Here is a 27,172-nt window from a genome sequence, read left to right as displayed (position 1 = left end):
CTGCAATCCAAAGAATGTGGTATGTTATTGTGTGTTTCATGAACATAACGAATATCTGAATGAAGGAATCATAAACCATAACTAAAGTCTTTGGGCATATTTTAGTCCGATTAATCGTGCATAAATCATGTGGATAAAAACGTGAAATAGGGAGAAATTAAAGTGCTTCGTATTTTTATAAAAGCCAATGAATTGTACATAATTCATGTGGGCAGAAACGTTAAACTGAGAAACTGAAGTTCGGAGTAATTCCGAATGTTGCTGGAAATATTAAACCATCTAGTTCCATTTAATTTTGCCTTCGTGTTGCAAATCAACTAAGAACAATGAACAGTGTTGATTCAAGACGCACACAACAGTCGATGTATACAGAATGCACACAACAGTCGATAGGACAACTCGTGAAACTCATAATGACGCTTGCCTACGTCACGTTGACGTAGGGCTTTCCTCACCTAGCGTGAAATGAATGCTACCCCACGCGTTCGGCCGATGTTGCCACATATGTATTTCACAGAACGGAGTCCCATCTAGTGGTTGATTCCAGAAGTAAGGGCGTGACTCTGTGGCCGCTTGGTGGCTGTTCCCTGACAAGGCTTGCCTACTAGACCAAGCGATCGGGCAATCAGTTTCTTACGTGATCTGGGGTTAAAGTATCAATGAATAGCATATGGGCTAGAAGCCACGACGAACTTCATGGAACTTTGAATTGTTTTATCTTTGAGCCATTTAAATCCATGAATAGCATACGTGCCGCAAGTCACGAAAAGCAAGCTTATAGAACTTTTTGGTGCTGTGATTTTGAACCATTGTCATTCAAACACGCAATTCGCTCCAAACGCAGCCTTATATTCTCCACCGCAGTTGTAAGCGCCTGCGAGTTATAGATGCTGGTCGGTTGTTTGTGGAATGCCCTGTATCAATACAATGTTTGGCCACAGCTGACTTTACTGTCTGTGATAAGCGTGTGTATCTTAGATGATCCACATATCTCTGATGAACGGTGAGTGTTGTTTGACCTATGTATGACTTCTAATAATTTCCGCAAGGAATGTGATTCATATTCGCCCTAAGAGACAATATATCGTCCTTTACAGAGCCGAGTAAAGCTGCAGTCTTCGTGGGAGGCCGGAACATCATCTTAACACAGTATTTCTCGATAATACGGCCTATTTGCGCGGAAATAGCACCCACATAGGGTAGAAACGCACTTGATATGAAGGAATTACTATCTTCTTCCCCATCACATACATGCATTCTAGGTTTTACACTGAATGATCTACGAATCTATTGCGGAGAAAATCCATTCGCTTTAAAAATACTCTTGAGGTATGTGAGCTCTTCTTGCAAAACATCTTTATCGGATATACAGTGTGCCCTATGCACTAAGGTCTTCGGGACACCTATGGTCTGTGAAGGATGTTCGCAGCTACTGGCATGTATATATAGATTTGTATGTGTATCTTTACGATATACGGCATGTCCTAATGTGCCATCAACTTTACGGCTTACGACAACATCCAAAAAGGGGAGGTAGCAGTCTTTTTCTATTTCTTTAGTAAATTTGATACCAGGATGGACAGAATTGCAATACGAAAGCTGCGTGAGGATACGGACACAGTCGTCCTGCGTGCTGATAAAGGTAATGGGCGCACTGTACATCCGATAAAGATGATTTGCAAGAAGAGCTCACATACCTCAAATGCATTTTTAAAGCGAATGGGTTTTCTCCGCGACAGATTTGTAGAGCATTCAGTGTAAAACTTAGAATGCATGTATGTAAAGGGGAAAAAGATAGTAGTTCCTTCAGATGAAGTGTATTTCTGACCTATGTGGGTGCTCTTTCCTCGAAGATAGGCCATATTCTCCAGATATACTGTGTTAAGATGATGTTCCGTTCCGGCCTCCCACGAAGACTGCAGCTTTACTCGGCTCTGTAAAGGACGATATATTGCTTTGTAAGGCGGGTGTGTATCAGATTCCTTGGGGAGATTGTTAGAAGTCATACACAGTTCAAACAACATGCACCGTTCATGAGAGATGCAGGGAATAGCGAAGATACACACGCTTATCACAGCCAGAAAAGTCAGAGCGGAAGAAACTGTATTTGAGCGGCTGCGTGCCCGTAATTGAATTGATTGTTCATTATGCCGCTTCAAGTGGAAAATGCGTATGGTATATCCATTCCGCTGTATGTAGATAGTCAAATTCCACAGCTGTGAGAAAAAGCGCATCTGCAGCATAGAAAAGGCAGATCCAATGCTGTTTTACAAGCCTGAAGAAAGAGCACATCTGCAGCATAGAAAAGTCAAATCCCATGCTGCTTTACAAGCCTTGACAGAAGAATATTAAATTTTTTTCATGAACACTTGTCACCTCTCAGGTTATAATCAATGATCAGAAAACATAGTCACCTGGTAACATTCCCACACAAAAGAGTTTCTTTCAGTCACATTTCTGCAAGCACTGAAATCGATAATTTAAATCTCTTTGGTGTCATATGAACTTAGGCAGTGAGCACAGAAATGATTAAAAAAGTTGTCGATAGTACTCTTGTTCTTACAGACATTTTCAATTTTTATCTTACTAGCGATTTGAAAATAAAGTTTTATTCAACCTACACCCAAAAATCACAATGTGGTTACATCATTTTCAGTATATCATGTACAGTTGAGAGCTATGAAGTATATAGTTCATACGAAACTGATGGAATGGTTTAACACTATCAACGTCAACAATAACAGTCACTCAGGCTTCCAAAGAAATGTCAACACAACGGATGTGTTAATACAGCGGCCGTTGGTCTCAAACAATCATGGACAGGCAGGAGACGACTATTTTGACATTGACTGATTTCAGTAAGTCGTGAGTAGTGTAGGCTGGTACAAGATGTTTTTGGTAGATAAGATAAGAGTGCCCCTCCCCCATAAATAGTGAGGTTACCAAACCATTTTGACACTCCCCCCCCCCCCCACCAACACGTGGCTATTCCCGCCCCCACCCCCTTGCAGCCACCCCCTCCAGGGCAATATGAGTAAAGTTCCCCCTCATCTTCTCCGTTATTCACCAGGGAATTATTGTGAATAATAACAACAAAGTGATGGTACGTTCATTAACAACAATAATTTTTCATTAGTCTCTGCTGTGTGCTTCATTACTGGGGCCTCACCATTAAAGATGTATAGAGTGTAATGAGAGAAACGACAGCAGCAGAGCTATTCAACTTAGAAAATGACAGTAAATATTAACGTAATTTCTGAGATAAGACACTTTAGTGTTCCGATATCCACACATATTTTTAAAATGTGTGTAGTTATGTACGTAGGTATATATGTATGTATCATATCTCCTCCTAAATCATTGGATCCATTTGAACGAAACTTGGTACAAGTATCATTTACTGTTAACCAAGAATCACTGCGAGGGTGAGAACCACACACCTATCAAAGGGGTCTGGATGGGGCAGAAAAAGCAGTGTACCCCATGACGCGAGAATACCCACACTTAAGTCATCCAGCATTTGAGAACGAGAGTACTTAGAGACTTGCAACAAACTTTGTACACAATCTTAAACATTTACATAACTTCTTCTCCCTGACACTCCCATAAAATTATGAAAGGAAAAAAGTTTATCCCATACTACGAGTACATTTACGCTGTTCACGCAGTAAAACTATAACGCGAAGCATGAGATTTTAATTTATTAATTCTTTACTACCAACTGTATTCAAGACACATTTTGCAGACAGTGTTTGCATATACCACTGAATACACACAAAAAAATTACATCTGTGAGCGATACTTAGTTCAGGAGCTATGACGTCATAATCACTGAGATGCGTGAAAAACTATCGCATCATGCTCGAGCTTTTAATTTATTGCTTCCGTACTACTAACTTTATTGGCAGCACAATTATCAAATGGGATTCGCTAGATACAGAGGTTAAAAATGTGTACAAAAACGTGTGAAATATGTTAAACATAAGTGAAATATATTTGACACGTGTGCCCGCGGGCAAATTCACAGCTAAAACGCTCATCCTAAACTCCTCGAAGATTTCAATAAAATTTGGTACACATGTTAATTACAGTCTGGAAATAAATGATGGAGGAATAAGAACCACCAGCCTCCTACTGAGGTGAGTGTGAAAACTTGGAGAAAGACGGGAGGACGAGGAGAAGGACAGATGGGGAGGAGTAAGAAGGAAATTGGTACAGATGGGAGGAAGAGGAGATGGGCAAAAATAGGGGAGGGGAAATGTTCAGAGAGAGGGGAGAAGAGGAGATGAACAGAGAAAGGAAAAAAGAGAAGAATGACAGACACAGGAGGATACAGAGACAGGTAGAAAGATGGGAAAGAGGAAGTAAACAGACAGAGGGGAAAATGGACACAGGAAAGGAAGAGCAAAAGAAGGCCACAGGGTGAGGCAAGAGAAGATGGGCAGAGAGGGGGGATGAACGGGTGGACAGAGGGAGGGTGTGGTGGAGATTAGAGAGAGGGAGGGTGGAGGTGACAATGATAGGGGGATGGATAGAGAGAGGATGGAGGAGATGTAGATAAAGAGAGAGGGGATGGTTAGAGAGAGGGTGGAGGAGTGGATTCAGAGAGTGTTAAGTAGGAGATGGACAGAGAGAAGGGGTAAGAGGTTGGTTGGTTGGTTGGTTGGTTGGTTGGTTGGTTGGTTGGTTGGTTGTTTCGGGGAAGGAAACCAGACAGCGAGGTCATCGGTCTCATCGGATTAGGGAAGGACGGGGTCGGAAGTCGGCCGTGCCCTTTGAAAGGAACCATCCCGGCATTTGCCTGGAGTGATTTAGGGAAATCACGGAAAACCTAAATCAGGATGGCCGGACGCGGGATTGAACCGTCGTCCTCCCGAGTGGTAAGAGGAGATGGACAAAGAGAGGAGGAGGGTGAGATGAGTAAATACCTGGGCCATGCAAGGTTTCTCAGCTAGTATTAAATAAAGTGCTCCTCAATTAATTGCTGTTGACCCTATCTTTTCTTTACCTGTGTAGATTAAAATTTCAATATTTAAAGACCAAATTTTTATCACTTGTATTAAATGTTCAGGATAACTCCGTCTTTCCATTACATTCCACATCATATACCTGTACACTCTGTCGAAGGCTTTTTCATTAGCTAAACATGCAATACGAGTTCCCAGATTATGTTCTCGTCTCGTTTCAGATATCTGTGGTACTATTGTCACTGCACGATCGACCTTTTCTAAAACAATGTCGTTCCTCCAGTAAGAGAACGTAAGCTATTCTTCCCGTTCTACTATTTATTAAACGTGCGTACACGAGGCGTGCTGAAAAGTAATGCGTTTAAATTTCTTATGTGAAAAGCCTTAGAGCTTTTTAAATAAAACAAATGCTATTAACATTCTACATCTTTATTCTTCATGTCTACATATTTATTTCTCAACATAGTTACCCTGTCGACGAACATATTTTTCCCGAGAGATCAGTTTGTAGACACCGTCAGTGCAGAATGTCTGTTCTCGGAGCTACGACCTCACCTATGCTTGCACCCCTTCATCACTATCAAACTGAAGTCCTATAAGGTGTTCTTTAAGTAATGAAAACAGATAAAAATCGGATCGGACTAACTCATGACTGTCTGAAGGATGATCGATGGCAGTGAACCCAAGGTGTCACAGCGATCGTGTGTTGTTTGATATTGCCATGCTTAAGGAGTGGGTGCTCCATGTATGGAAGCATTCTTCGAATTCGAAACTCGATCACAGCACGTTCTTTCTCACGTACCGACATAGCTACGTTACACACCGCCATGTCACCTTCTACAATTCGGATTTCTCTAGCAGCAGAGGGCTGTAAATACGTAGACGTGAAGACTACAGACGTAGAGTGTTAATAACGTTCGTTTTATTTACAAAGCTTTAAGAATTATCGTGTAAAAAGTAGGAGGCACTACTTCTCAGCACGCCCTTGTAATTTCAACAAAATAATTCCACAGTAGTTTTAATTATAAATTCTAGTTTCTTTTTTATAGACTGATATTACTTCCGCCACTCTCCAAGAGTCAGGTATCGTCTTCCGCTTCCAGCATTAATTTAATAAATGCAAGAGCTTCAGTACTAACATTTGAACTCCACATTTAATAAACTCTGCATTAATATTATCGGGTTCTGCTGCTATTATCCGTGGCTGTGCAGAATCTTTTTCTTGTTTGTTGTTTCAGGTGTTTATGAGCCATGCTTTGTCTACCACGTAGATCTTTTCACTGTTTGATCTCACCCTATACCATTATTCTTAATCAATGTATCTCACTATTTTCTTATCATACATTTTTCTTTATATTATGATTTCGTTTCTTCTGCGCGGTTCTGTATTCTTGTAATGTAAGTTTGTTGTTTCTCTTTAATCGAATTTTCTTGCTTCATTCAATCTTTCGACAACCTTTCTCCTCATCTTTTATAAGAAAGTAAATGTTATATTCAATAAAAGCTCTTTGCGTGAAACATACATACGTATGTGGCAGTAAGAGATTATCTTATCACAGAATGTAGTTGCTGTAAATAGGTCGCTTGCTTATACGCAAAAACTATGCAACCTTGTCACAAGGCCAAGTATTGTCAGACAAAACTGAAACGAAAATATTCGGCAACGCAGGTTAACAAAAAAAAGGATGTTACACTATCTTAGTGTTCACTAGCAGTGACCTGTCTTAAACTCCGGTCTTCTCTTTAACTCAATGGCCTATCTCTACGATCTCTTCTAGAATGTGCAGTACGGGCATTCTTGGCGGTGACTATGGACACAGTCGTGATGCTGTCTTCAGGTACTGTTGAGACTGCGCGATACAGAAGCTGATTCTGACTTGAATGGAGCCGTGCGTCGGCTGATATCTGCGTTTAATGGAGGGACGCCCACTTGGGATTTATTTCAGCGGAAGCATAAAATAGTGTTTGCCTTGTCGCACTCTCCGTGGAAACTAGCCTTAACTCACTGTCGGAGCTCGGCGTTCTTGCAAGTATGGCTGTTTCGTATTTTCTAGAAAACACGGCAAAAAAGAAAACGAACAAGCTGAGCCACCAGCGTCACAACCGTCGCGGTATTAGCCTCCAAGAGAATTTACATGTTCTGTCAAACGAAGCACCGAATAAAACCATTATCTCTGTTAGTGGCCTCAATACTGCAACAACCCCCTCACTTGAACAAACTGGAGATCCATGATTTACTTTCGCAACAGAGTTTCGTGTGAGCCGTACAATGACATGTGTACCAAGACGTCTGATTAATCTTGGCGGATGTAAAAGAAATTTTAAACGAAAATACACATTCTTTATTGTGTCTTTGGGCTAAGAACACATATTCAATCCTAACACGCTGTTGTGTTCCCCCACAAGCAGATTCGGTGTGTTCTTCTCGAAAAACATTATTTATTTCACGTATTTAATACCAACGAAAGGAACTGACACGGTTTGTACCGTTATTTTTCACGTCATTAACACATACCGAGTAGCAAACACATAAAATAGAAACAAAACCGTCGACCAACTTAGATATGCCTCAGTGTGACTCATCTTCAGAAATATGATATATTTAAATGTAAATAAAGGAAGGAAAAAGGCCCGCATCTCGTGGTCGTGCGGTAGCGTTCTCGCTTCCCACGCCCGGGTTCCCGGGTTCGATTCCCGGCGGGGTCAGGGATTTTCCCTGCCTCGTGATGGCTGGGTGTTGTGTGCTGTCCTTAGGTTAGTTAGGTTTAAGTAGTTCTAAGTTCTAGGGGACTAATGACCACAGCAGTTGAGTCCCATGGTGCTCAGAGCCATTTGAACCATTTTTTTTTTTTTAAGGAAAACGTGTCCCCCTATTACAAGGAAATATCATCAGCTCGATCTCATGCTTTAAGAAGCAAAAAGCACGGCGGCAAGATATGAGCCTCAGAAATCGATTCCGCACAAAAGATTGGACTATAAATCAGATGGTACGCAGTTATGACCTGCTGAATGTACAGCTTCTAAACTTTCGCACACACCTTTTGCTTGTCGCTGGTTTCACACCACTGCAGCCGCCTAACGCCCGAGCGAAGTACTGTGAAACCAAGTGAGGAAGAGGTTTGCGAATTACTGTTTTGGCGTTCGTAGCATACTAAGTTCACTACGTCAAAAGTGCGCGGACCGTAAGCCGTAGCTGGTGCTTTGAACATCTTTACGGTGCGATTCACAGATACAGTGTAAGTAAATGAAACGAATGGGTGTGTTATTAAATCAGTAACGTAACGCTGTTCGATTATTAACAGCACTGTTGTACATTATATTCTCTAAAGTGTAAAGTGAAGTACCTATAATTACAGGAGCTGCAACATTCTTCAACATTATTAGCATGATTAAAATTAATTAACTTCATTTGATAGTTCCGCAGTTGTTTATGCTTATTCATTATTATTTTGAGGCGTATATGTAGCTACAACAACAACAACAACAACATGCGTATATGTGCATGACGTTGAGATATAACGTACTCGTTTTACTTACTATTTTTTGAGTAAATGACATGTTTTGGAACATGTCATTTAGCGTAACCCGAATAAGGTTTTCTGGTTGTCACATCTCTGTACAGCATCTCGCGCCCGGGAATTACGCTGCTAAAGGAATTACGCGACCACAGTGGAGCGGAGCAAGTAACAAACAAATGGTGACTGCAGAAGTTTAGAAGCTATACTTTCAGAAGGTCGTAACTGCGTACTATCCGAATAATGACTCAAAAATTCGCGCTGCATCTATTTCTGGGCATGATATCTTGCGTGCACGCTTTTTTTTCCTCCTTAAAATACGAGCTCAAGTTACTAATATTTCCTTGTTGCTGTCTACCAATGTGTTCTTCGAATCATATTAGTTTGCTGTTTGCAACACACTGACGAAGATGAATCACTCCAGACGAAATTCTAAACAATTTACAACTTCCACCCTTCGGTTTGCAAGATATGGTTTATGTTTCACGTCGTTGTCTTTATGTTCTATTAGAAAGTCCTCTATTTGTCCTCAAATATGAAGGGGTCGGCGAAACAGTGTGCTAACCCACGAGAACATATTTTGAATTACTGCATTTTATCTGCTTGGTTCCAAAACAAGAACATAAATACTGGAAGACAAAACAATTTATGTAGAAAACAGCGCTTTCTTCTGATACATGTGGGATTAGCTGTCACCAGCAAGTGGTGCATTCGGATGTACAACAGATACTGTGATCAGGCTAATCTTTGCTAATTCAGGATTAGTACTTTCTTCCGAAGACCTCTTCATATCTCATATGAAAATGATTCAGTCTGTTATTATAACATAAACACTGGTCATCTCTTTTCAAGCTTACCTCACTCTACCTCTCTTTTATTTTCAGTGACATAAATAGCAATACACAACTATTTTATTCCGTATACTACCTTGAATTTAATTACATATAGTCTGTACTAGCAAGATTCATGACTTTTGCTTTTCGTGTGCTATAGGCAGTTGTTGGATATTACCTTGACTGTAATAGTCACTGGGTGCTCAGACTTTAGGATCAGGACACTTTATCTACTCTACCTTTCTAGAGGATAACGTGTGCTCATAAAATGGAACAGGTCTACGCAGATGGTGGTTCTAATGATGGATTCTCGGAAGGAGGTTTGGCGTATGTAGTTACGCAATCACGAGAGTAAAAATGTGATTTGCAGTACGAAAGAACATTTTCTAGCTGTGTACTAGTGCCCGGTGTTGGCCTTATGGCCTGATAAGTTTCAACAAAATCGACCTTCTCAGTGGTCGTGAATTAGAGTCTACCATGGACAGCGGCCGGAAAGACACAGATGTAAAAGGACAAATGTTGCCCAAAAAGACACGGAATATACTCAGTTAATTGCGGCTATCTTCCAAGTAGCGCCGACTTGAGTCCACCTTCAACTACATTAGTGCCTACTACTGATCAAAACATTACTGCATGTGGTTCACCGTGGAGCTGCGCTGGGTTTAACTGATCAAGCCTCCTGATGGAACGAAAGGACAAGTATTTGGCAAGCTGATTGCACACTGCGTCAGGTAGTTGAGTTTGCTGAAAATCATCACAGGGTAAGGGAATAGTACACAGTGGAAGATCGGTTTCATACTTATACATTGGAACAAATAGTTCCTTTGTAATGCGGGCAGTTTCATTTATTTTGTATTAATTTAATTCCTTTTTTCCTCTTAAAAAAAGTGGCTCTGAGCACTATGGGACTTAACATCTGAGGTCATCAGTCCCCTTGAACTTAGAACTACTTAAACCTAATTAACCTAAGGACATCACAAACATCCATCCCCGAGGCAGGATTCGAACCTGCGACCGTAGCAGTCGCGGGGCCACCGCGGCCGACTTTTCCTCTTCTATCGGCCGTTATTTAATACATACACTATGAGATTAAGAGTATCCGAACATCCCGAAAAATACACGTTTTTTATATTAGGTGCATTGTGCTGCCACCTACTGCCAGGTATTCCATATCAGCAACCTCAGTAGATATTAGACTTCGTGAGAGAGCAGAAATGGGGGCTCCGTCAAACTCACGGACTTCGAACGTGGTCAGGTGATTGGGTGTCAGTTGTGTCATACGCCCGTACGCGAGATTTCCGCACTACTAAACATCCCTAGGTCCACTGTTTCCGATATGATAGTGAAGTGGAAACGTGAAGGGACACGTAAAGCACAAAAGCGTACAGGCCGACCTCGTCTGTTGACTGACAAGAGACCGCCAACAGTTGAAGAGGATCGTGATGTGTAATAGGCAGAAATCTATCCAGAGCACCACACATCTATTCAAAACTGCATCAGGACCCACTGCAAGTAATATGACAGTTATGCGGGAGGTGAAAAAACTTGGCTTTCATGGTCGAGCGGCTGCTCACAAATCATACACCACGCCGGTAAATGCCAAACGACGCCTCGCTTGGTGTAACGAGCGTAAACAATGGACGATTCAACAGTGCAAAAACGTTGTATGGAGTGACGAATCACGGTATACAGTGTGGCGATCCGATGGCAGGGTGTGGGTATGGCGAACGTCATCTGCCAGCGTGTGTAGTGCCAACAGTAAAATTCGGAGGTGGTAGTGTTATAGGTGTGGTCGTGTTTTTCATGGAAGGGCCTTGTACCCCTTCTTGTTTTGCATAGCACTATCATAGCACAGGCCTACATTGAAGTTTTAAGCACCTTCTTGCTTCCCAGTGTTGAAGAGCAATGCGGGGATGACGATTGCATTTTTCAACACGATCGAACAACTGTTCATAATGCAAGGCCTGTGGCGGAGTGGTTACACGACAGTAACATCCCTGTAATGGACTGGACTGCGCAGAGCGCTGACCTGAATCCAACAGAACACCTTTGGGATGTTTTGGAACGCCGACTTGGTGCCAGGCCTCACTGACAGTCATCGATACCTCTCCTCAGTGGAGCGCTCCGTGATGAATGGGCTGCCATTCCCCAAGAAACCTTCCAGCTCCCGACTGAACGTATGCCTACGAGAATTGAAACTGTCATCAAGGCTAAGGGTGGGCCACAACCATACTGAATTCCAACATTACCGGTGGAGAGCGCCACAAACTTGTAACTCATTTTCAGCCAGGCGTCCAGATACTTTTGATCACATAGTGTAGATATACAGCGTGTTTCAAAGAGAATATACGGGTTTTAAGGCTTTGTAGCATTTATTACATTTAACTTACAATTATAAATAATACATCAAATGAAAGAGCAACTAGAACAGTTTTCCTTAAAAGTGTTCAATGTGAGCACCATCGTCACACATCTAGTCGATACTTGAGTTCTTCCAAAACCTTGATCACAATGTCTGTAGCAATTGTTGCAACAGTGCTGTTTCTGAAGTCGGATAGATCACCTGATAGCGGAGACATACACACATCAATCTTTCTGAACCCCCAGAGGCAAAAATCGCGTGGGGTCAGATCTTGTGTAACATGATCATATAAAACTAGCTACGTCATCCAGCTCCTTGCGGCCAATCCAGGTGTCGGTTACAACGTCGATTAACCAGTCGCGTGATGTGTTATGCCTGCCAGTGAGATGGCGCACCATTTTGCTACTGCGAAACACCAGTTGCAGTTGATTCACCGAAAAGGTCGAGAGGAGTCACGTTGCAACTGTACCATCTCGTGGGCATTTGCTTACCCTCAGATACACACATTTCCATTTAAATGAAATGTCGATTCACCACTGAAGACGACACGATCCAGAAAACCTTTATGTCATGCAGCAAAATTTCGTTTGCGAAGCTGGCACGTAAACCTTAGTAAATAGGCCTTATACACTCCTGGAAATGGAAAAAAGAACACATTGACACCGGTGTGTCAGACCCACCATACTTGCTCCTGACACTGCGAGAGGGCTGTACAAGCAATGATCACACGCACGGCACAGCGGACACACCAGGAACCGCGGTGTTGGCCGTCGAATGGCGCTAGCTGCGCAGCATTTGTGCACCGCCGCCGTCAGTGTCAGCCAGTTTGCCGTGGCATACGGAGCTCCATCGCAGTCTTTAACACTGGTAGCATGCCGCGACAGCGTGGACGTGAACCGTATGTGCAGTTGACGGACTTTGAGCGAGAGCGTATAGTGGGCATGCGGGAGGCCGGGTGGACGTACCGCCGAATTGCTCAACACGTGGGGCGTGAGGTCTCCACAGTACATCGATGTTGTCGCCAGTGGTCGGCGGAAGGTGCACGTGCCCGTCGACCTGGGACCGGACCGCAGCGACGCACGGATGCACGCCAAGACCGTAGGATCCTACGCAGTGCCGTAGGGGACCGCACCGCCACTTCCCAGCAAATTAGGGACACTGTTGCTCCTGGGGTATCGGCGAGGACCATTCGCAACCGTCTCCATGAAGCTGGGCTACGGTCCCGCACACCGTTAGGCCGTCTTCCGCTCACGCCCCAACATCGTGCAGCCCGCCTCCAGTGGTGTCGCGACAGGCGTGAATGGAGGGACGAATGGAGACGTGTCGTCTTCAGCGATGAGAGTCGCTTCTGCCTTGGTGCCAATGATGGTCGTATGCGTGTTTGGCGCCGTGCAGGTGAGCGCCACAATCAGGACTGCATACGACCGAGGCACACAGGGCCAACACCCGGCATCATGGTGTGGGGAGCGATCTCCTACACTGGCCGTACACCACTGGTGATCGTCGAGGGGACACTGAATAGTGCACGGTACATCCAAACCGTCATCGAACCCATCGTTCTACCATTCCTAGACCGGCAAGGGAACTTACTGTTCCAACAGGACAATGCACGTCCGCATGTATCCCGTGCCACCCAACGTGCTCTAGAAGGTGTAAGTCAACTACCCTGGCCAGCAAGATCTCCGGATCTGTCCCCCATTGAGCATGTTTGGGACTGGATGAAGCGTCGTCTCACGTGGTCTGCACGTCCAGCACGAACGCTGGTCCAACTGAGGCGCCAGGTGGAAATGGCATGGCAAGCCGTTCCACAGGACTACATCCAGCATCTCTACGATCGTCTCCATGGGAGAATAGCAGCCTGCATTGCTGCGAAAGGTGGATATACACTGTACTAGTGCCGACATTGTGCATGCTCTGTTGCCTGTGTCTATGTGCCTGTGGTTCTGTCAGTGTGATCATGTGATGTATCTGACCCCAGGAATGTGTCAATAAAGTTTCCCCTTCCTGGGACAATGAATTCACGGTGTTCTTATTTCAATTTCCAGGAGTGTAGCTTGTAACAACTGCGAACGACAACGACGAACTGATTTCTTGAGACGACGCGTGATAGACTCTCACTCGTTCAAGATATTTTTTATTGATTCTTGGTCGTTCCATACTCTTCCCTTTGAGCATGGGTATCCAAACAAATTTCTTTGATTTGTTCTTTAATTTGATGTGTTATTTACAATTATGAGTTGAATGTAATAAATGCTACCAAGCCTTAAAACCCGTATATTCATTTTGAATCGCCCTGTATTTTGGCTCTTTCTTTCCTTTTCAATGGTTACAGGACTTAACTGAGGCTCATTAGAGTAAGATATTGACAAGCAAAAGAAATTTTCGCCAAATTGTAGTGCTATTTAATTACAGTTGAACTCTCTTATAACGACATCGGTTATAACGACAACTTGGCTGTAATGTCGTAATTTCTGAGGTACGGCCATATTCCTCGTTAGGAACATAGGCTACTTCTCATCTTTGCTTAGTACGACAAATATATATGGGTGTACCTCGTATATATCCTCATTTTCAGCAACAAGTGTATTATTCCCCCCCGTCAGCGCCGCTTTATAATTTTTTAACATCCCCATTACTCATCTCAGGGTTCTCAACGTCTTCCTCCGGTTTCCGTTTCTTTGTGACGGAGACATCCACCACAGTCATGTCTGCGAGGTTCGAGTTGTCCCCCTCTGCAGCACTATCGCCGCTTCCCCCGACTGCTCTTTCGGAGCTGTTTTTGGATGTGTCGGTTTCCCCAACGCCGGGTACAGCAGCCGAGGTCCCTCCTGTTGCGAGTTTAGAAGAATCTCCCTCTGCAACCGTATCTTTATCACCTACGAGGCCCGGGGTCACCTCACCTTGAGGTCCCCTCGTGCCAAGTTCACATTTGGTCTGTTCTGACTCCTGGGTCGCCTCACTGCGAGGTCCCCTGGAATTCTCGGCATCTGCTCGCTCGGAGCTAGTTTCAGTTTTTTTCTCTATGATCCCACGAGACGCTGAGGAAAGTGTGGACCACCCGAGCAGAGCCCCGCATGCCCGGGCTAGGCTGGATACTCTGGGAGGGCGCCCGATATCCCAGAGGCCCCGTTTGAGGCACAGCTCCCCTGTGCCACGCACCCCTCGGCACGGGTCGCACCACACCTTGGGTTGGGGGGCAGTTTAACGTCGTACCCAGGACGAACTTCTTTTGTTGACCTGACACACCAGTTCCATTTTCGCTGACCTCTTCACTTACAGATTCATTGGACTCCAACTCATTCAACTTGTGCTTTTGCTGTTCAGGCACTCCCCCCCCCCGTCAGTGCATTATAGAGGGAAGTCTGTTGTAATACGGCAACCACAGACTCGTCAAAAGTGCACGTGATGTCAGTTTACGTAACTATTTGTTACGAAGTCACGCATTTTAGAACAGCATGGCAAGTTAAAGGAAAGTTTTAATGGTTGAAGAAACATGACAGTCGTTCATAAAATCGAGAATGGAGCTATAAAAGGTTGGCGTTGTCGTCTGTTTGGCCTCGTAAATTCCACAGACCAAATGGTATCGACGAACAAAGATGAAACTGTTACTGAATTTGTAAAGAAATTGAGCTAAAATTGAGCGTTTACGAAAAGCTGAACGGAGCGACAGGAATGAATCGCTGCTTAAGTGGTTTAAGCAACAGAGAAGCATCAGTGTTCCTATTAGTGGATCGTTCCTTATGGTGATAGCAGAAGCCTTTGCCAATAATTTAAAAGACGAGTAATTTGTGTGCAGCAGTGGTTGGACTGACAGAGTCAAATAACGTCACGGCATTACTTTTGGCAAAGTGATCGGAGAAATCAACGAAAAAAATGGCTCTGAGCACTGTGGGACTCAACTGCTGAGGTCATTAGTCCCCTAGAACTTAGAACTAGTTAAACCTAACTAACCTAAGGACATCACAAACATCCATGCCCGAGGCAGGATTCGAACCTGCGACCGTAGCAGTCTTGCGGTTCCAGACTGCAGCGCCTTTAACCGCACGGCCACTTCGGCCGGCTTGAAATCAACGGTGTGAATACTGAAACAATCCGACGATGTCTCACTGTCGTGTGATCTACAATTCCTGAAGGATACGCAGACTGTGACATCTTTAATGCAGACAAGACTGACACTTCCTTTAAATTGACACTTAACAAAAAACTGAAATTGAAGGCAGAAAAAAGTGTTGGTGGCAAGTTATCTAAACGACGAACAACAGTTCTGGTCAGTGCTAACGCAGATGAAACCGATAAGAAAAAATTGCTCGCGATAGGTAAATCAGAAAGTAGTAGGTGTTTGGAGCATGTAAAAAATCTGCCAGTGCACTATTGTGCTAATAAAAAGTCCTGCATGAACTGCGAGCTCTTTGAAGCTGAAATATGGCGTTGGAATCTGGAGCTCGGAGATCAGAAAAGGAAGATAGTGTTTCTTGTTGACACATCTGTCCAGCACATCCTGCACTCTGTGGTGTGGAGAATATTAAGCTTGTTTTTCTCCCTGCGAATACGACAAGCTTATTGCAGCCCATGGACCAAGGATTAATTAGGAGTCTGAAATGACATTGTCGATAGATCATATTACTGAAAATGATACAATCCATTGAGAGAAGCCGGCCAGAATGGCCGAGCGGTTCTAGGCGCTTCAGTCTGGAAGCGCGCTACCACTACGGTCGCAGGTTCGAATCCTGCCACGGGCATCGATGTGTGTGATGTCCTTAGGTTAGTTAGGTTTAGGTAGTTCTAAGTTCTAAGGGACTGATGACCTCAGATGTTAAGTCCCACAGTGCTCAGAGCCATTTGAATCATTGAGAGAAAGCAGGCTTATTCTGTTACACTGATGGAAGCTATCATATGCATCACCGAAGCTTGGAGCCAGGTCACAGCCTAATCGTCAAGAACTGTTTCAGTCACGCGGGAATCACAATTGAAGCAATAAATGCTGCCGAAACTGAAGACACATTCAATGTCACGATGATCTGCCGCTCTGCCAGAAATAAACCGTCATATTCTCCATCAGAGCAAGTATGAAATGTATGCAACAATAGCTAGTGTCCTTGCTACAACCGAAGCGCAAACTGAAAGGCGAAATTGCAAATGAAGTGAAGAATCAGGATCACAGTGCTCATGAAGTGGGCGAGAAAGAGGAAAAGAAGAGGAAGAAGAAAGAAATAAAGTGCCAATTCCTACTGTGAGTGACGCTTTGGAAGCCTTTAGAATTGTTGACACGGTCTTTGAAGCTGTGGCAGGGAGCAGTGAAATTGCAAATGAAATAATGAACGTAGAACGTAATTTGGAAAATGTGTTTTGGACCAATAGATAGCAGAGTAAAATGACCGATTACTTCACTCCTAAGTAAAGAGGTTTGGTGACTACTCGACAAAGTACTGTATATTCTTAATTCTTGTAAGTTTAAGAGTGAATATTGTATGTAAAATAAAACAAGTCTTCTCCATTTGTCATCACAATAGACTGAAAATACAAATCTCGCTTACAATGGCTTTCGTTTATAACTATATCATTCCCAAGGTCCTTTGAATGTTGTCATAGCCAGGTTCCATTGTATTTTTCAGGTATAAAAGCAAGGTTATTTTTCATCCAAACAAATTTGAACGGCATCTTTTACCACATGGTGACACCTGTAGTCTTAAAATATGAATATTTACCACTGATTTCACTATGAAACGTAGCCCACCCTGCCACTCATTATTCCCTCACATGACCGAAGTTACTACAGAAATTATATGGACCTCTTCTCTCAAAAACGTAGCCTTATTTGTACTATATTTTATGGGTCTACTTTACCGCATGACAAAATCTAGGAAAGACAGTAACAGTTTTGGGTCAACCGTCTGCTCAGTTCCTTTACTGTCACCAGAATTTTGTGTTATGTACTAAATGTCATATTCATAATAAAATCTTCACAGAATATGAGTTACATAGCCGCATGCCGAAAGAGGGGACGCAATACATAGACTGTATACAGTTATTAGCGAACTCAGCAATGCTTCGAAATTTCTCTCAACTTGCTTCTCCTCATTCTCTCTCCGTACCTCTCCTCCTTTCCCTTCCCTGTATCCATATCCTCCCCCCTCTCTGCCCATCTCTTCTTCCCTCTCTCTCTTACTTTCACCTTCGTTTGCTTTTATTACGAACAAAACGTTGATTGGGAATTGAAGCCCCTTAAAATGAGTGGGCGAATCGGTTGCAATCATTGGTATACGGTCTATGAGAGAGAGCTCTCCAGATGCTGCATGTGTGCCTAGTAGCAGCTTTAGTGACAGTATTTCGTGGAGCTGTAATCTGTGAATGGGTAGGAAAAAAGTTTCCGACGATTCAGATTAGTATTCTAGTCAGAAGACGGTAAGCCATAAATACAACATTGCTTTTTTCTTTTAAAACCAACTGCGAGGAAGAAACAAAACAGCAATTTGTTGTATATACAATTTTTGTTTAACATTATGCATAAAGAGGAAGAATATATATATATATATATATATATATATATATATATATATATATATATATATATATATATATATATATATATGTCTAGTTACTTAAATGCCCTGCTTTAGTAGTTATAACATACTACGAGAAAGAAAACGAAACCACACATATTCACAGCCGAGAGCCGCATTTTCTTTCTCGCAGTCGCTCTTAGCGGGTAACCTCTACATTATTGCTTTTAACGATAAATGTCCATTTAAACGGAGTACAGTAAGATTGTGAAGTGAATCAGGCAAGAACTTCGGTACTTTGTGATTTACGTATTAGAGATGGGCGAACTGAAACACGTATTTCTTTCGAATCAAATGGAACAGTACAATGTAATGTTCCGATACGTTGCTTCGAAACAGTGAAACAGTTTGTGTTTTGTATTTTAATAAACCTACACGTTTTATCATCTTGAATGTCTACTGTATAAGTACGTCCATATAAACACAAATGAGGTGCGAGAGCGCTAATCATGTCGCAGAAAGTATGAAACTATCACTTAGACGTCTTGGCAGTTTCGTATTTCCTGCAGCAAATGCGCTGCTTTCGTGTCGCGTGACTTTCATACTTTTCAATTGGCTGAGGACAGCCATAGCTGAAGACAGAAGAATCACCACGAACGGAAATGAGGTGGGAGCAAACTGCAGAAACACGCATTCCGTTAGTATGGGTAATATACCCATCCTTGTAATTTCCATCTACACAAACGGAATCATTGTGGATAATAGGCACAGTGACTATAGACTCACAAATAACGCCAAATAATTCGAATAAATAACAAAATATAACAGAAATTTTTTTGTCTTTCAAGGGTGTTTCGAACCGTTACTATAAATTCACCATGCTTCCCAGCCCTTCCCGTACACCATTACACTATCAGTGATTTGTCAAACAGATTGCTTGCAATTATACCTACATCAAATTTATGTATATGTCTAATAACTGTCACTCTACGCCTTTTTTTATTCAAAATGTTGTATGCTTACTTGCGTTTCTTAATATGATTACTGTACATGAACAGAGAAGCGTATGTTATAAAAAAAAGTGTAATGATTTTCACATATTTATTATTTTGAATGTGGATAGTATGCGTTGTTTTATTGTTTGGTTAGTGTTTATAAAGCAGATGTTACGCCATTTCGAAACAGGACAGTCAGCTAGAAACGAAGCTTTATTTTCGGATATCTTAAGCTTCATGCTATTGCTTGTCAAAAAGATTTAGACACTCTTGAAAGAGTTTCATGAAGTGGTATGTTGTGTTTCAGTACCTGTGCCGAGCCCGAATCTCGTCCGACACAGAGTGGAATGAAACATCACTGTTTCGATACAATTAGTCCGTTCCAGGCACAGGTGGACTGAAACAGCCTTATTTTGAAACAACGATACAGTTTCTGTGTCTGGCTCGAGATCGAATCTAGTCCGAGACAGGGGCGGAATGAAACACCACTGTTTCGAAACAGTGAACCACTACCGTTCCGAAACACTGAAACAGTTCCACGTATCGATACACTGTATCGAAACATAGAAACAGTGGCCACGTCTATTACGTATGTCCAAACATTTAATGCAAAGGGGAGAAAAATCTGAAGTAAATGGCTCAAGCACTTTATGAGAGTTTTAAACTTCAGCTTTAGTTGAATTTCGCGTATTCCTGCTCGTCGTTTCAGCTTCTCAAGTCGTTACTGTTTCCATATGGGCAGTGGCAGTTCTGTGGAACTTTTTGTAACTTATCGTCGTTTTTGTAATCTACAACACACACTGCCTTAATATGTATACGTACATTACTCTGGAATACAGCCAAGTCATGAGTTATCGCGTGGCTTTTGCACTCAGGCGACAAGCAATATAGTCAAAAGTGTCACTTGGCCACACTCCATAAACCGCTGCGGGGAGATTTGGAATTTAACCAACGACATATCTGTATCTACATACATACTCCGCAATCCACCATACGGTGCGTGGCGGAGGGTACCTCGTACCACAACTAGTATCTTCTCTCCCTGTTCCACTCCCAAACAGAACGAGGGAAAAATGACTGCTTATATGCCTCTGTACGAGCCCTAATCTCTCTTATCTTATCTTTGTGGTTTTACCGCGAAATATAAGTTGGCGGCAGTAAAACTGTACTGCAGTCAGCCTCAAATTCTGGTTCTCTAAATTTCCTCAGTAGCGATTCACAAAAAGAACGCCTTCTTTCCTCCAGAGACTCCCACCCGAGTTCCTGAAGCATTTCCATAACACTTGCGTGATGATAAAACATACCAGTAACAAGTCTAGCAGCTCTCCTCTGAATTGCTTCTGAGTCCTCTCTCTAATCAGACCTGATAGGGATCCCAAATGCTCGAGCAGTACTCAAGAATAGGTCGTATTAGTGTTTCATAAGGTGTCTCCTTTACAGATGAACCACATCTTCCCAAAATTCTACCAATGAACCGAAGACGACTATCCGCCTTCCTCAGAACTGCCATTACATGCTTGTCCCACTTCATATCGCTCTGCAATGTTACGCCCAAATATTTGATCGACGTGACTGTGTCAAGCGCTACACTACTAATGGAGTGTTCAAACATTACGGGATTCTTTTTGCTATTCATCTGCACTAATTTACATTTATCTATATTTAGAGTTAGCTGCCATTCTTTACACCAATCAAAAATCCTGTCCAAGTCATCTTGTATCCTCCTACAGTAACTCAAGGACGACACCTTCCCGTACACCACAGCATCATCAGAAAAAAGCCGCACATTGCCATCCACCCTATCCAAAAGATCATTTATGTAGATAGAAAACAACAGCGGACCTACCACACTTCCCTGGGGCACTCCAGATGATACTCTCACCTCCGATGAACACTCACGATCGAGGACAACGTACTGGGTTCTATTACTTAAGAAGCCTTCGAGCCACTCACACATTTGGGAACCAATCCCATATGCTCGTAACTTAGGAGTCTGCAGTGGGGCACCGAGTCAAATGCTTTCCGGAAGTCAAGGAATATGGCATCCGTCTGATACCCTTCATCCATGGTTCGCAAGATATCATGTGAAAAAAGGGCGAGTTGCGTTTCGCAGGAGCGATGCTTTCTAAATCCGTGCTGATGCATGGACAGCAACTTCTCTGTCTCAAGGAAATTCGTTATATTCGAACTGAGAATATGTTCGAGAATCCTGAAACAAACCCATGTGCAAGTTACCGTGATAAAGAACTACATAGTACCAAAATTGTTTCATGAGTAGGAAGCGCGGTCTCAGGCGTCTTGAACGGGCGGCGCGGCTTCCCCCGTCGGAGGTTCTAGTCCTCCGTCGGTCATGGGTGTGTGTGTGTGTGTGTTGTCCTTAGGATACGTTAGTTTAAGTTAGATTAAGTAGTGTGTAGGCTTAGGGGCCGATGGCCTCAGCAGTTTGGTCTCGTAAGACCTTACCCCAAATTTCCGTTTCATGAATACATTCGGTCATAGATTATTAGATCCCACACATGGGGAAATGGAAAGAAAGGAGCTAGATTTTTAATATCCTATTAACACAGCCGTTATACAGACAGTGCGTCATTTGGAATGTGACAAGTATGGAGGTCAGCCGAGTCGTTTTCAAATGGACCTTACGGACAATCAGCGTAAGAGATACGTAAAACTACAGAAAATCAACGTACTGCGTTGCATCCTCGGTGCGTACAAAACCTAAACTGCGTGTTCTATGGCCTCAATGGTATGTAAGTACATTATAGCCAAGAGGACGAGCTTCTACCACCAGTTTTAGCGTTGCTGTGAATCAGTTAGCATCGAGAGCTGTCGTAGTTCGTGAAACCAGCAGTTTTGTGGCACATCGTGCCTTCATAGATTGTCAATGCATTACGTGGAAAAGTCTGTACATCTCCCTCCACGATAATAAAGAAAATCTAGAAAACTGATCTCCGTTAAATGACACTGGCTTGCGCGAATAACATGTCATCATGTTCACTGCAGGTTTGCTTCTTTAATCTTTCTGAAACGTCGAAGTAAGTGACTAAATAGGGTACAGACGGTGCCAAATGATTGCCTCATGTGCTTCATTGCGATTTATAAATCTTTATATATTTTCCTTAGATGACATGTACGTCGTACTTATTGCTTCCACCAGTTAAATGAAGCAGACTATTAGAAGTGGGTTAAGAAATGATAAACAAATTCTTATAGCATTTACTGTTTTCATAATTTTTCACACTTGTGCTTAGTAATACTCAGTTTGCGAACATGAGTTCCATGCAGGTGATGTCGACTTGTGGCTGACTTGAGACAAGAACTTTCCAAAACTAAAACTGTCGGCGACAATAGTAATACAAAACTCGTGTTCCATCTCGGCACTGACGCCACTTAGCCACTAGAAAGACTGTATTAGTCTTCTACACTGTGCATAGAATTTGGCGAAATAATGCAACTGTGGCAAATTTCTTATCACTGTAAATCGGTAAATACCGCGACAAGATTCTATTTCCGTTTTGATATTCATGACGGTTAACGAGAACATTTCTCTTTATCTTCTATTGAGCAACATTAAAAGTGATTTTGCATATGGAGGAGTTCATTTAGTAGCACTTCATTCATGAAATATGCAACGGAATACACTACCTCATTTAAAGTATCTAGAGACCTGTTAGTGGACAACTGCAAGCCCCTGATACTTTAAATAATCAAACTCCCATGTATAAGACAGCTTCAAATTTGTCGTTACTTTACAAAAGAGGTACTCTGTTAAATTTTTAAAATTAAACGTCTAAGTGAGATAAGTTTTGAAATTATGAAAGTCGCTAGTACTCGCATTGCAAAATACTATATCAGTATATTCTGCATAATTTGTCCTCCGTTAAGCAAAAGTTAGTTTCTCAGGCATTCAGTGTTTATGACGTCATATCTCCTGAACTATGAGTCTGCAATTAAATGATTTTACAGCCACATTCAGTGGTATATGCGGGCATTGTGAAAAAAATGGGTAGCAAATACAGTTAGTAGTAAAGAAGAAATAAATTAAGACGTCATACGTGATGCGTCATGTGGAAAGCGTTAATAGAGAAACTGTTAAGCGGCAATTAAATGAAAATGTCTTAGATGGAAAGAAACTAAATGAAATGTTTATTATTTCAAAATTAATCAGATTGATTACATCATGATTAGGCAGATAGTCCGAAATCAAATATTGGATTGTAAGGCGTACCCAGGGGCAGATATAGACTCAGATAACAGTTTGGTAGGAAGAGTAAGTTGAAGTTTCAGAGACTAGCCAGGAAGAACCGATGTGAAAGAAAGTGGGATAAGGAAGTACGAAGGAAGGAAGAGAGTTTTCTGAGGCTATTGACAATGCGATAAAGAATAACTCAGTCGGCAGCTCGGTTGAAGAGAAATGGACGTCTCTAAAACGTGCAGTCACAGAAGTTGGAGAGGAAAACGTAGGTACAAGGAAGATAACTGCGAAGAAACCATGAGTAACAGAAGAAATACTTCAGTTCGTGGACGGAAGAAGGAAATACAGCCGGCCTGAGTGGCCGAGCGGTTCTAGGCGCTTCAGTCTGAAACCGCGAGACCTCTACGGTCGCAGGTTCGAATCCTGCCTAGGGCATGGATGTGTGTGATGTCCTCAGATTAGTTAGGTTTAAGTAGTTCTAAGTTCTAGGGGACTGATGACCTCCGCTGTTGAGTCCCATAGTGCTCAGAGCCATTTGAACCACTTTTTGAAGGAAATACAATAATGTTCAAGGAAATTCAGGAATGCAGGTAATTTAGGAATGAAATAAATAAGGAGTGCAAGGGCGCTAAGGTGAAAAGGATACATCAAAAATGTGAAGAAATCGAAAAAGAATTGATTGTCGGAAAGACTGACTCAGCATACAGAAGAGGAAAAACAACCTTAGTTGAATTTAAAAGCAAGGCTGGTAACATTTAGAGTGAAACGGGAATTTCACTGTTAATTTCGGAGGAGAGAGAGGATAGATGAAAAGAGTATATTGAAGGCCTCTGTGGGGGAAAAGATTTGCCTGATGTGAAAGAAGAAGAAGCAGGAGTAGATTTAGAAGAGACAGGGAATCCTTTATTAGAATTTAGTAGAGCTCTGGAAGACTTAAATCAAATAAGGCGGAATAAATAGATAACATTCCATCGGCGTTTCTAAAATCACGGGGGAAGTGGCAGCAAAAAGATTATTCACGTTGATGTATAGGTTGTATGGGACTGGGGATCAGCACAGCAGGATTGTGTTTTATGTATGTGGTATTTTATGTTTGACATGCTGATGTTCCTTGCTACCTTTTATTGTAAAATGACGCAACATCACTACGTGGTTTGCAAGTATGTTAAGATCATGAACTTCTGTTAATATGTTACGAGATCCGATGATGACAGCATAGATCTGTCGAAACCGGTAATAAATAAAAAGATTTACAAGCGATCTTGGCGAACCAGATTTTTTAAGATTATTGACTTACTTTTTGTCCGTCATTTCATCGATATCGCTCCACACGTATGAAAAATATACAGTGTGGCAGCACTCACATCCGCTCTGTAGTCAGTAAGATTTAAAATACATTTAGTTTAAAAGTTGAAATATTTATGAAATACTTTTAGATTTTCTGAAAATATTTGATGACGACCGTTGGTCTATAAGTAATACTGACATCTTCCATAGCTGACGGTGAGAAAGGTGTCTCATGACATGATACTGATTGGGAGTAGGGATGGATGAAATATGTACTTCTTTGATTGGACAAAGAAGAGGACTGTAGGTGAGGGCGGCTGTTATGGGAGACAGTTTTGGGAAATTTGTGGGATGGAAATGGTAGAGACGATGTAAATAATGGAAAAGATGACTCCAGAAGTTGTTTTGGAGGGGGAATAGAGGGGAAGATTTGTGTTACGGATAGGAAGAGTGTTATTCAGTTAAAGCAGGAAGGATTCTGAGGACCGCTGGGTAAGGTGGCGAAATCTTCATTACGATAGGAGTGGGCAATGTGCAGGTGTAAGGCTTGCCGAGTGAGTTGGTGCATGTTGGGCAGAGTACAAGTTTTCTATTTTAATTAAAAATAAGGTAGTTTTCAGTTTTATAATCTGTTTTACAAGTCTTCACATTACAGTACAATGTCTGGCTGAGTTCTAGGTTATAAGAGCTTTTTATCATTTATGAGACACGTGTAGTAATAACAATAATAATTTTATAATGCAATATTATGTACATGGGAACTGTATATAATACTATATACTGCATATAATACTATATACTGTATATAATACTGTATAATATATAATACTGTATATAATACTATATACGGTATATAATACTATAGTTAATACGGCTGTTGCATAGATACTATTGTGCAGTATATTCAATAAGTACTCGTTAAAATTACGTGAACTCCACATAAACTAATTGCCGTCATCTGTAACCGCTAATATTTTAAGTAAGCAACTATACTCATTTAAATCGTGTTTTACAATTTGGATGCCTTTTTATGAACATAAAGGATGAAAAATAAATAATATTAATAAAATTTGAAGATAACTTCCTCCGCACTGGCGTTCCCTTTCCGCCAGAACTTAAATCTTTCTATAATTTTTTGAGCCAGGTATTAATTTACGCCGCGGTTAGGCATAGCTTCATAATAATGACAGTGAAATTTATTTGCAAGTGGTAAGTTTTTGGTAAGTTAACGATTGTTAAAATTTCTTAACTTTCACTGTTTCATCTTTTTGCAATAAGAAACGCCTGTCCCTCGTTATGTTCCTTTAATTTTAATTGCTGATTTCTGATGCAGGAAGTAGCCAAAAGTGTGTAAAAAATAAAATTTATTAAGTGATCTAGACAGTTTTATTCAATAAATATTTACAGTGATCGGGGAGACATACAGCCAACTTACTTCCTTTATCAATAAGACTACGAAGGTCTGACAGTTCATATCAGTTTTGTGGGACGTATAGGAAATCCGGAACTGATCGGTATACGAGAGGCAAGGGGAAAAACTCTGAATGGGTACCTCATTTCAGTTGGGGTATTTATTGAATTTCAATGATGAAACGGATGCATAAAGTCCGCCACGTCAAGTACGGTATTATAAACTCTATGTAGTTGAGTGTTTTTGTCTTATTTAAACTAAATGAGGCAGTTTTCACTTGCTGTCGAAGTTAGTGATGTTCACATATGTTCTTCATTCTCCAAGAGAATTTTCGAGTGCTTGCAGACTGTGTGTAAACTAGGAGGACAGGAATACTTAGGGAATGACAGTCACGCGTTGTTGAAAAGAAAGACATTCTAGTTATCTTGGCACTAAACACTGTTGCAGTGTCAAATGTTAATCTAATTTACTCCAAACAATATAAGGAAAAGATAGAGTTCTGCTTACCGTAAAGATGTCTGCAATTCAACATCTGGAATTCAACGTATCATCTCGGTAGGGATCGGTTGGTAGGACATGTTCTGAGGCATCAAGGGACCACAAATTTAGCATTGGAGGGCAGCGCGGAGGGTAAAAATCGTAGAGGGAGACCAAGAGATGAATGCACTAAGCAGATTCAGAAGGATGTAGGTTGCAGTAAGTACTGGGAGATGAAGAAGCTTGCACATAATAGAGTAGCATGCAGAGCTGCATGAGACCGGTCTGAGGACTGAAGACCACAACAACAACAACAACAACAACAACAATCTTCTCGGTAACTAGAAATCTGTCATTTCCTTATACTTTTAATACTCCAACCTGGAGTTTGCATTGTCTAATCTAAACTAAAGGATTCTTGTAAATGATTGTATATTAGTGAAGACGGCAATAGACCACTGGTGTGTCGGTTACCACCGCCGCCTCTGAGCAGTGTTCCGTGTTGACAGGAGGAGCCGTACATCATGATGCGGAAGGCGATGCCGGGCGAGACGCTCAGGGGCAACGAGCGCTTCGAGGGCTACTGCAAGGACCTGGCCGACCTCATCGCGCGCACGATCGGCATCAACT

General features: G+C 42.0%; 1 protein-coding gene across 1 annotated transcript in view; it reads left to right on the top strand.

Moving 5' to 3' along the window:
• LOC126187999 (glutamate receptor 1-like) overlaps window positions 1-27,172 on the top strand; it is a 1,505,209-nt gene that overhangs the window by 1,253,315 nt on the left and 224,722 nt on the right. The window contains exon 11 of the mRNA XM_049929408.1: window positions 27,052-27,172. Within this exon, the coding sequence (XP_049785365.1) occupies window positions 27,052-27,172 (121 nt within the window). The remainder of the gene's footprint in view (window positions 1-27,051) is intronic.

The sequence above is a fragment of the Schistocerca cancellata genome, chromosome 5 (genome assembly GCF_023864275.1).
Source record: "Schistocerca cancellata isolate TAMUIC-IGC-003103 chromosome 5, iqSchCanc2.1, whole genome shotgun sequence".
In the NCBI taxonomy this organism is placed as follows: Eukaryota; Metazoa; Arthropoda; class Insecta; order Orthoptera; family Acrididae; genus Schistocerca; species Schistocerca cancellata.
This window is presented reverse-complemented; position numbering and strand designations above follow the sequence as displayed.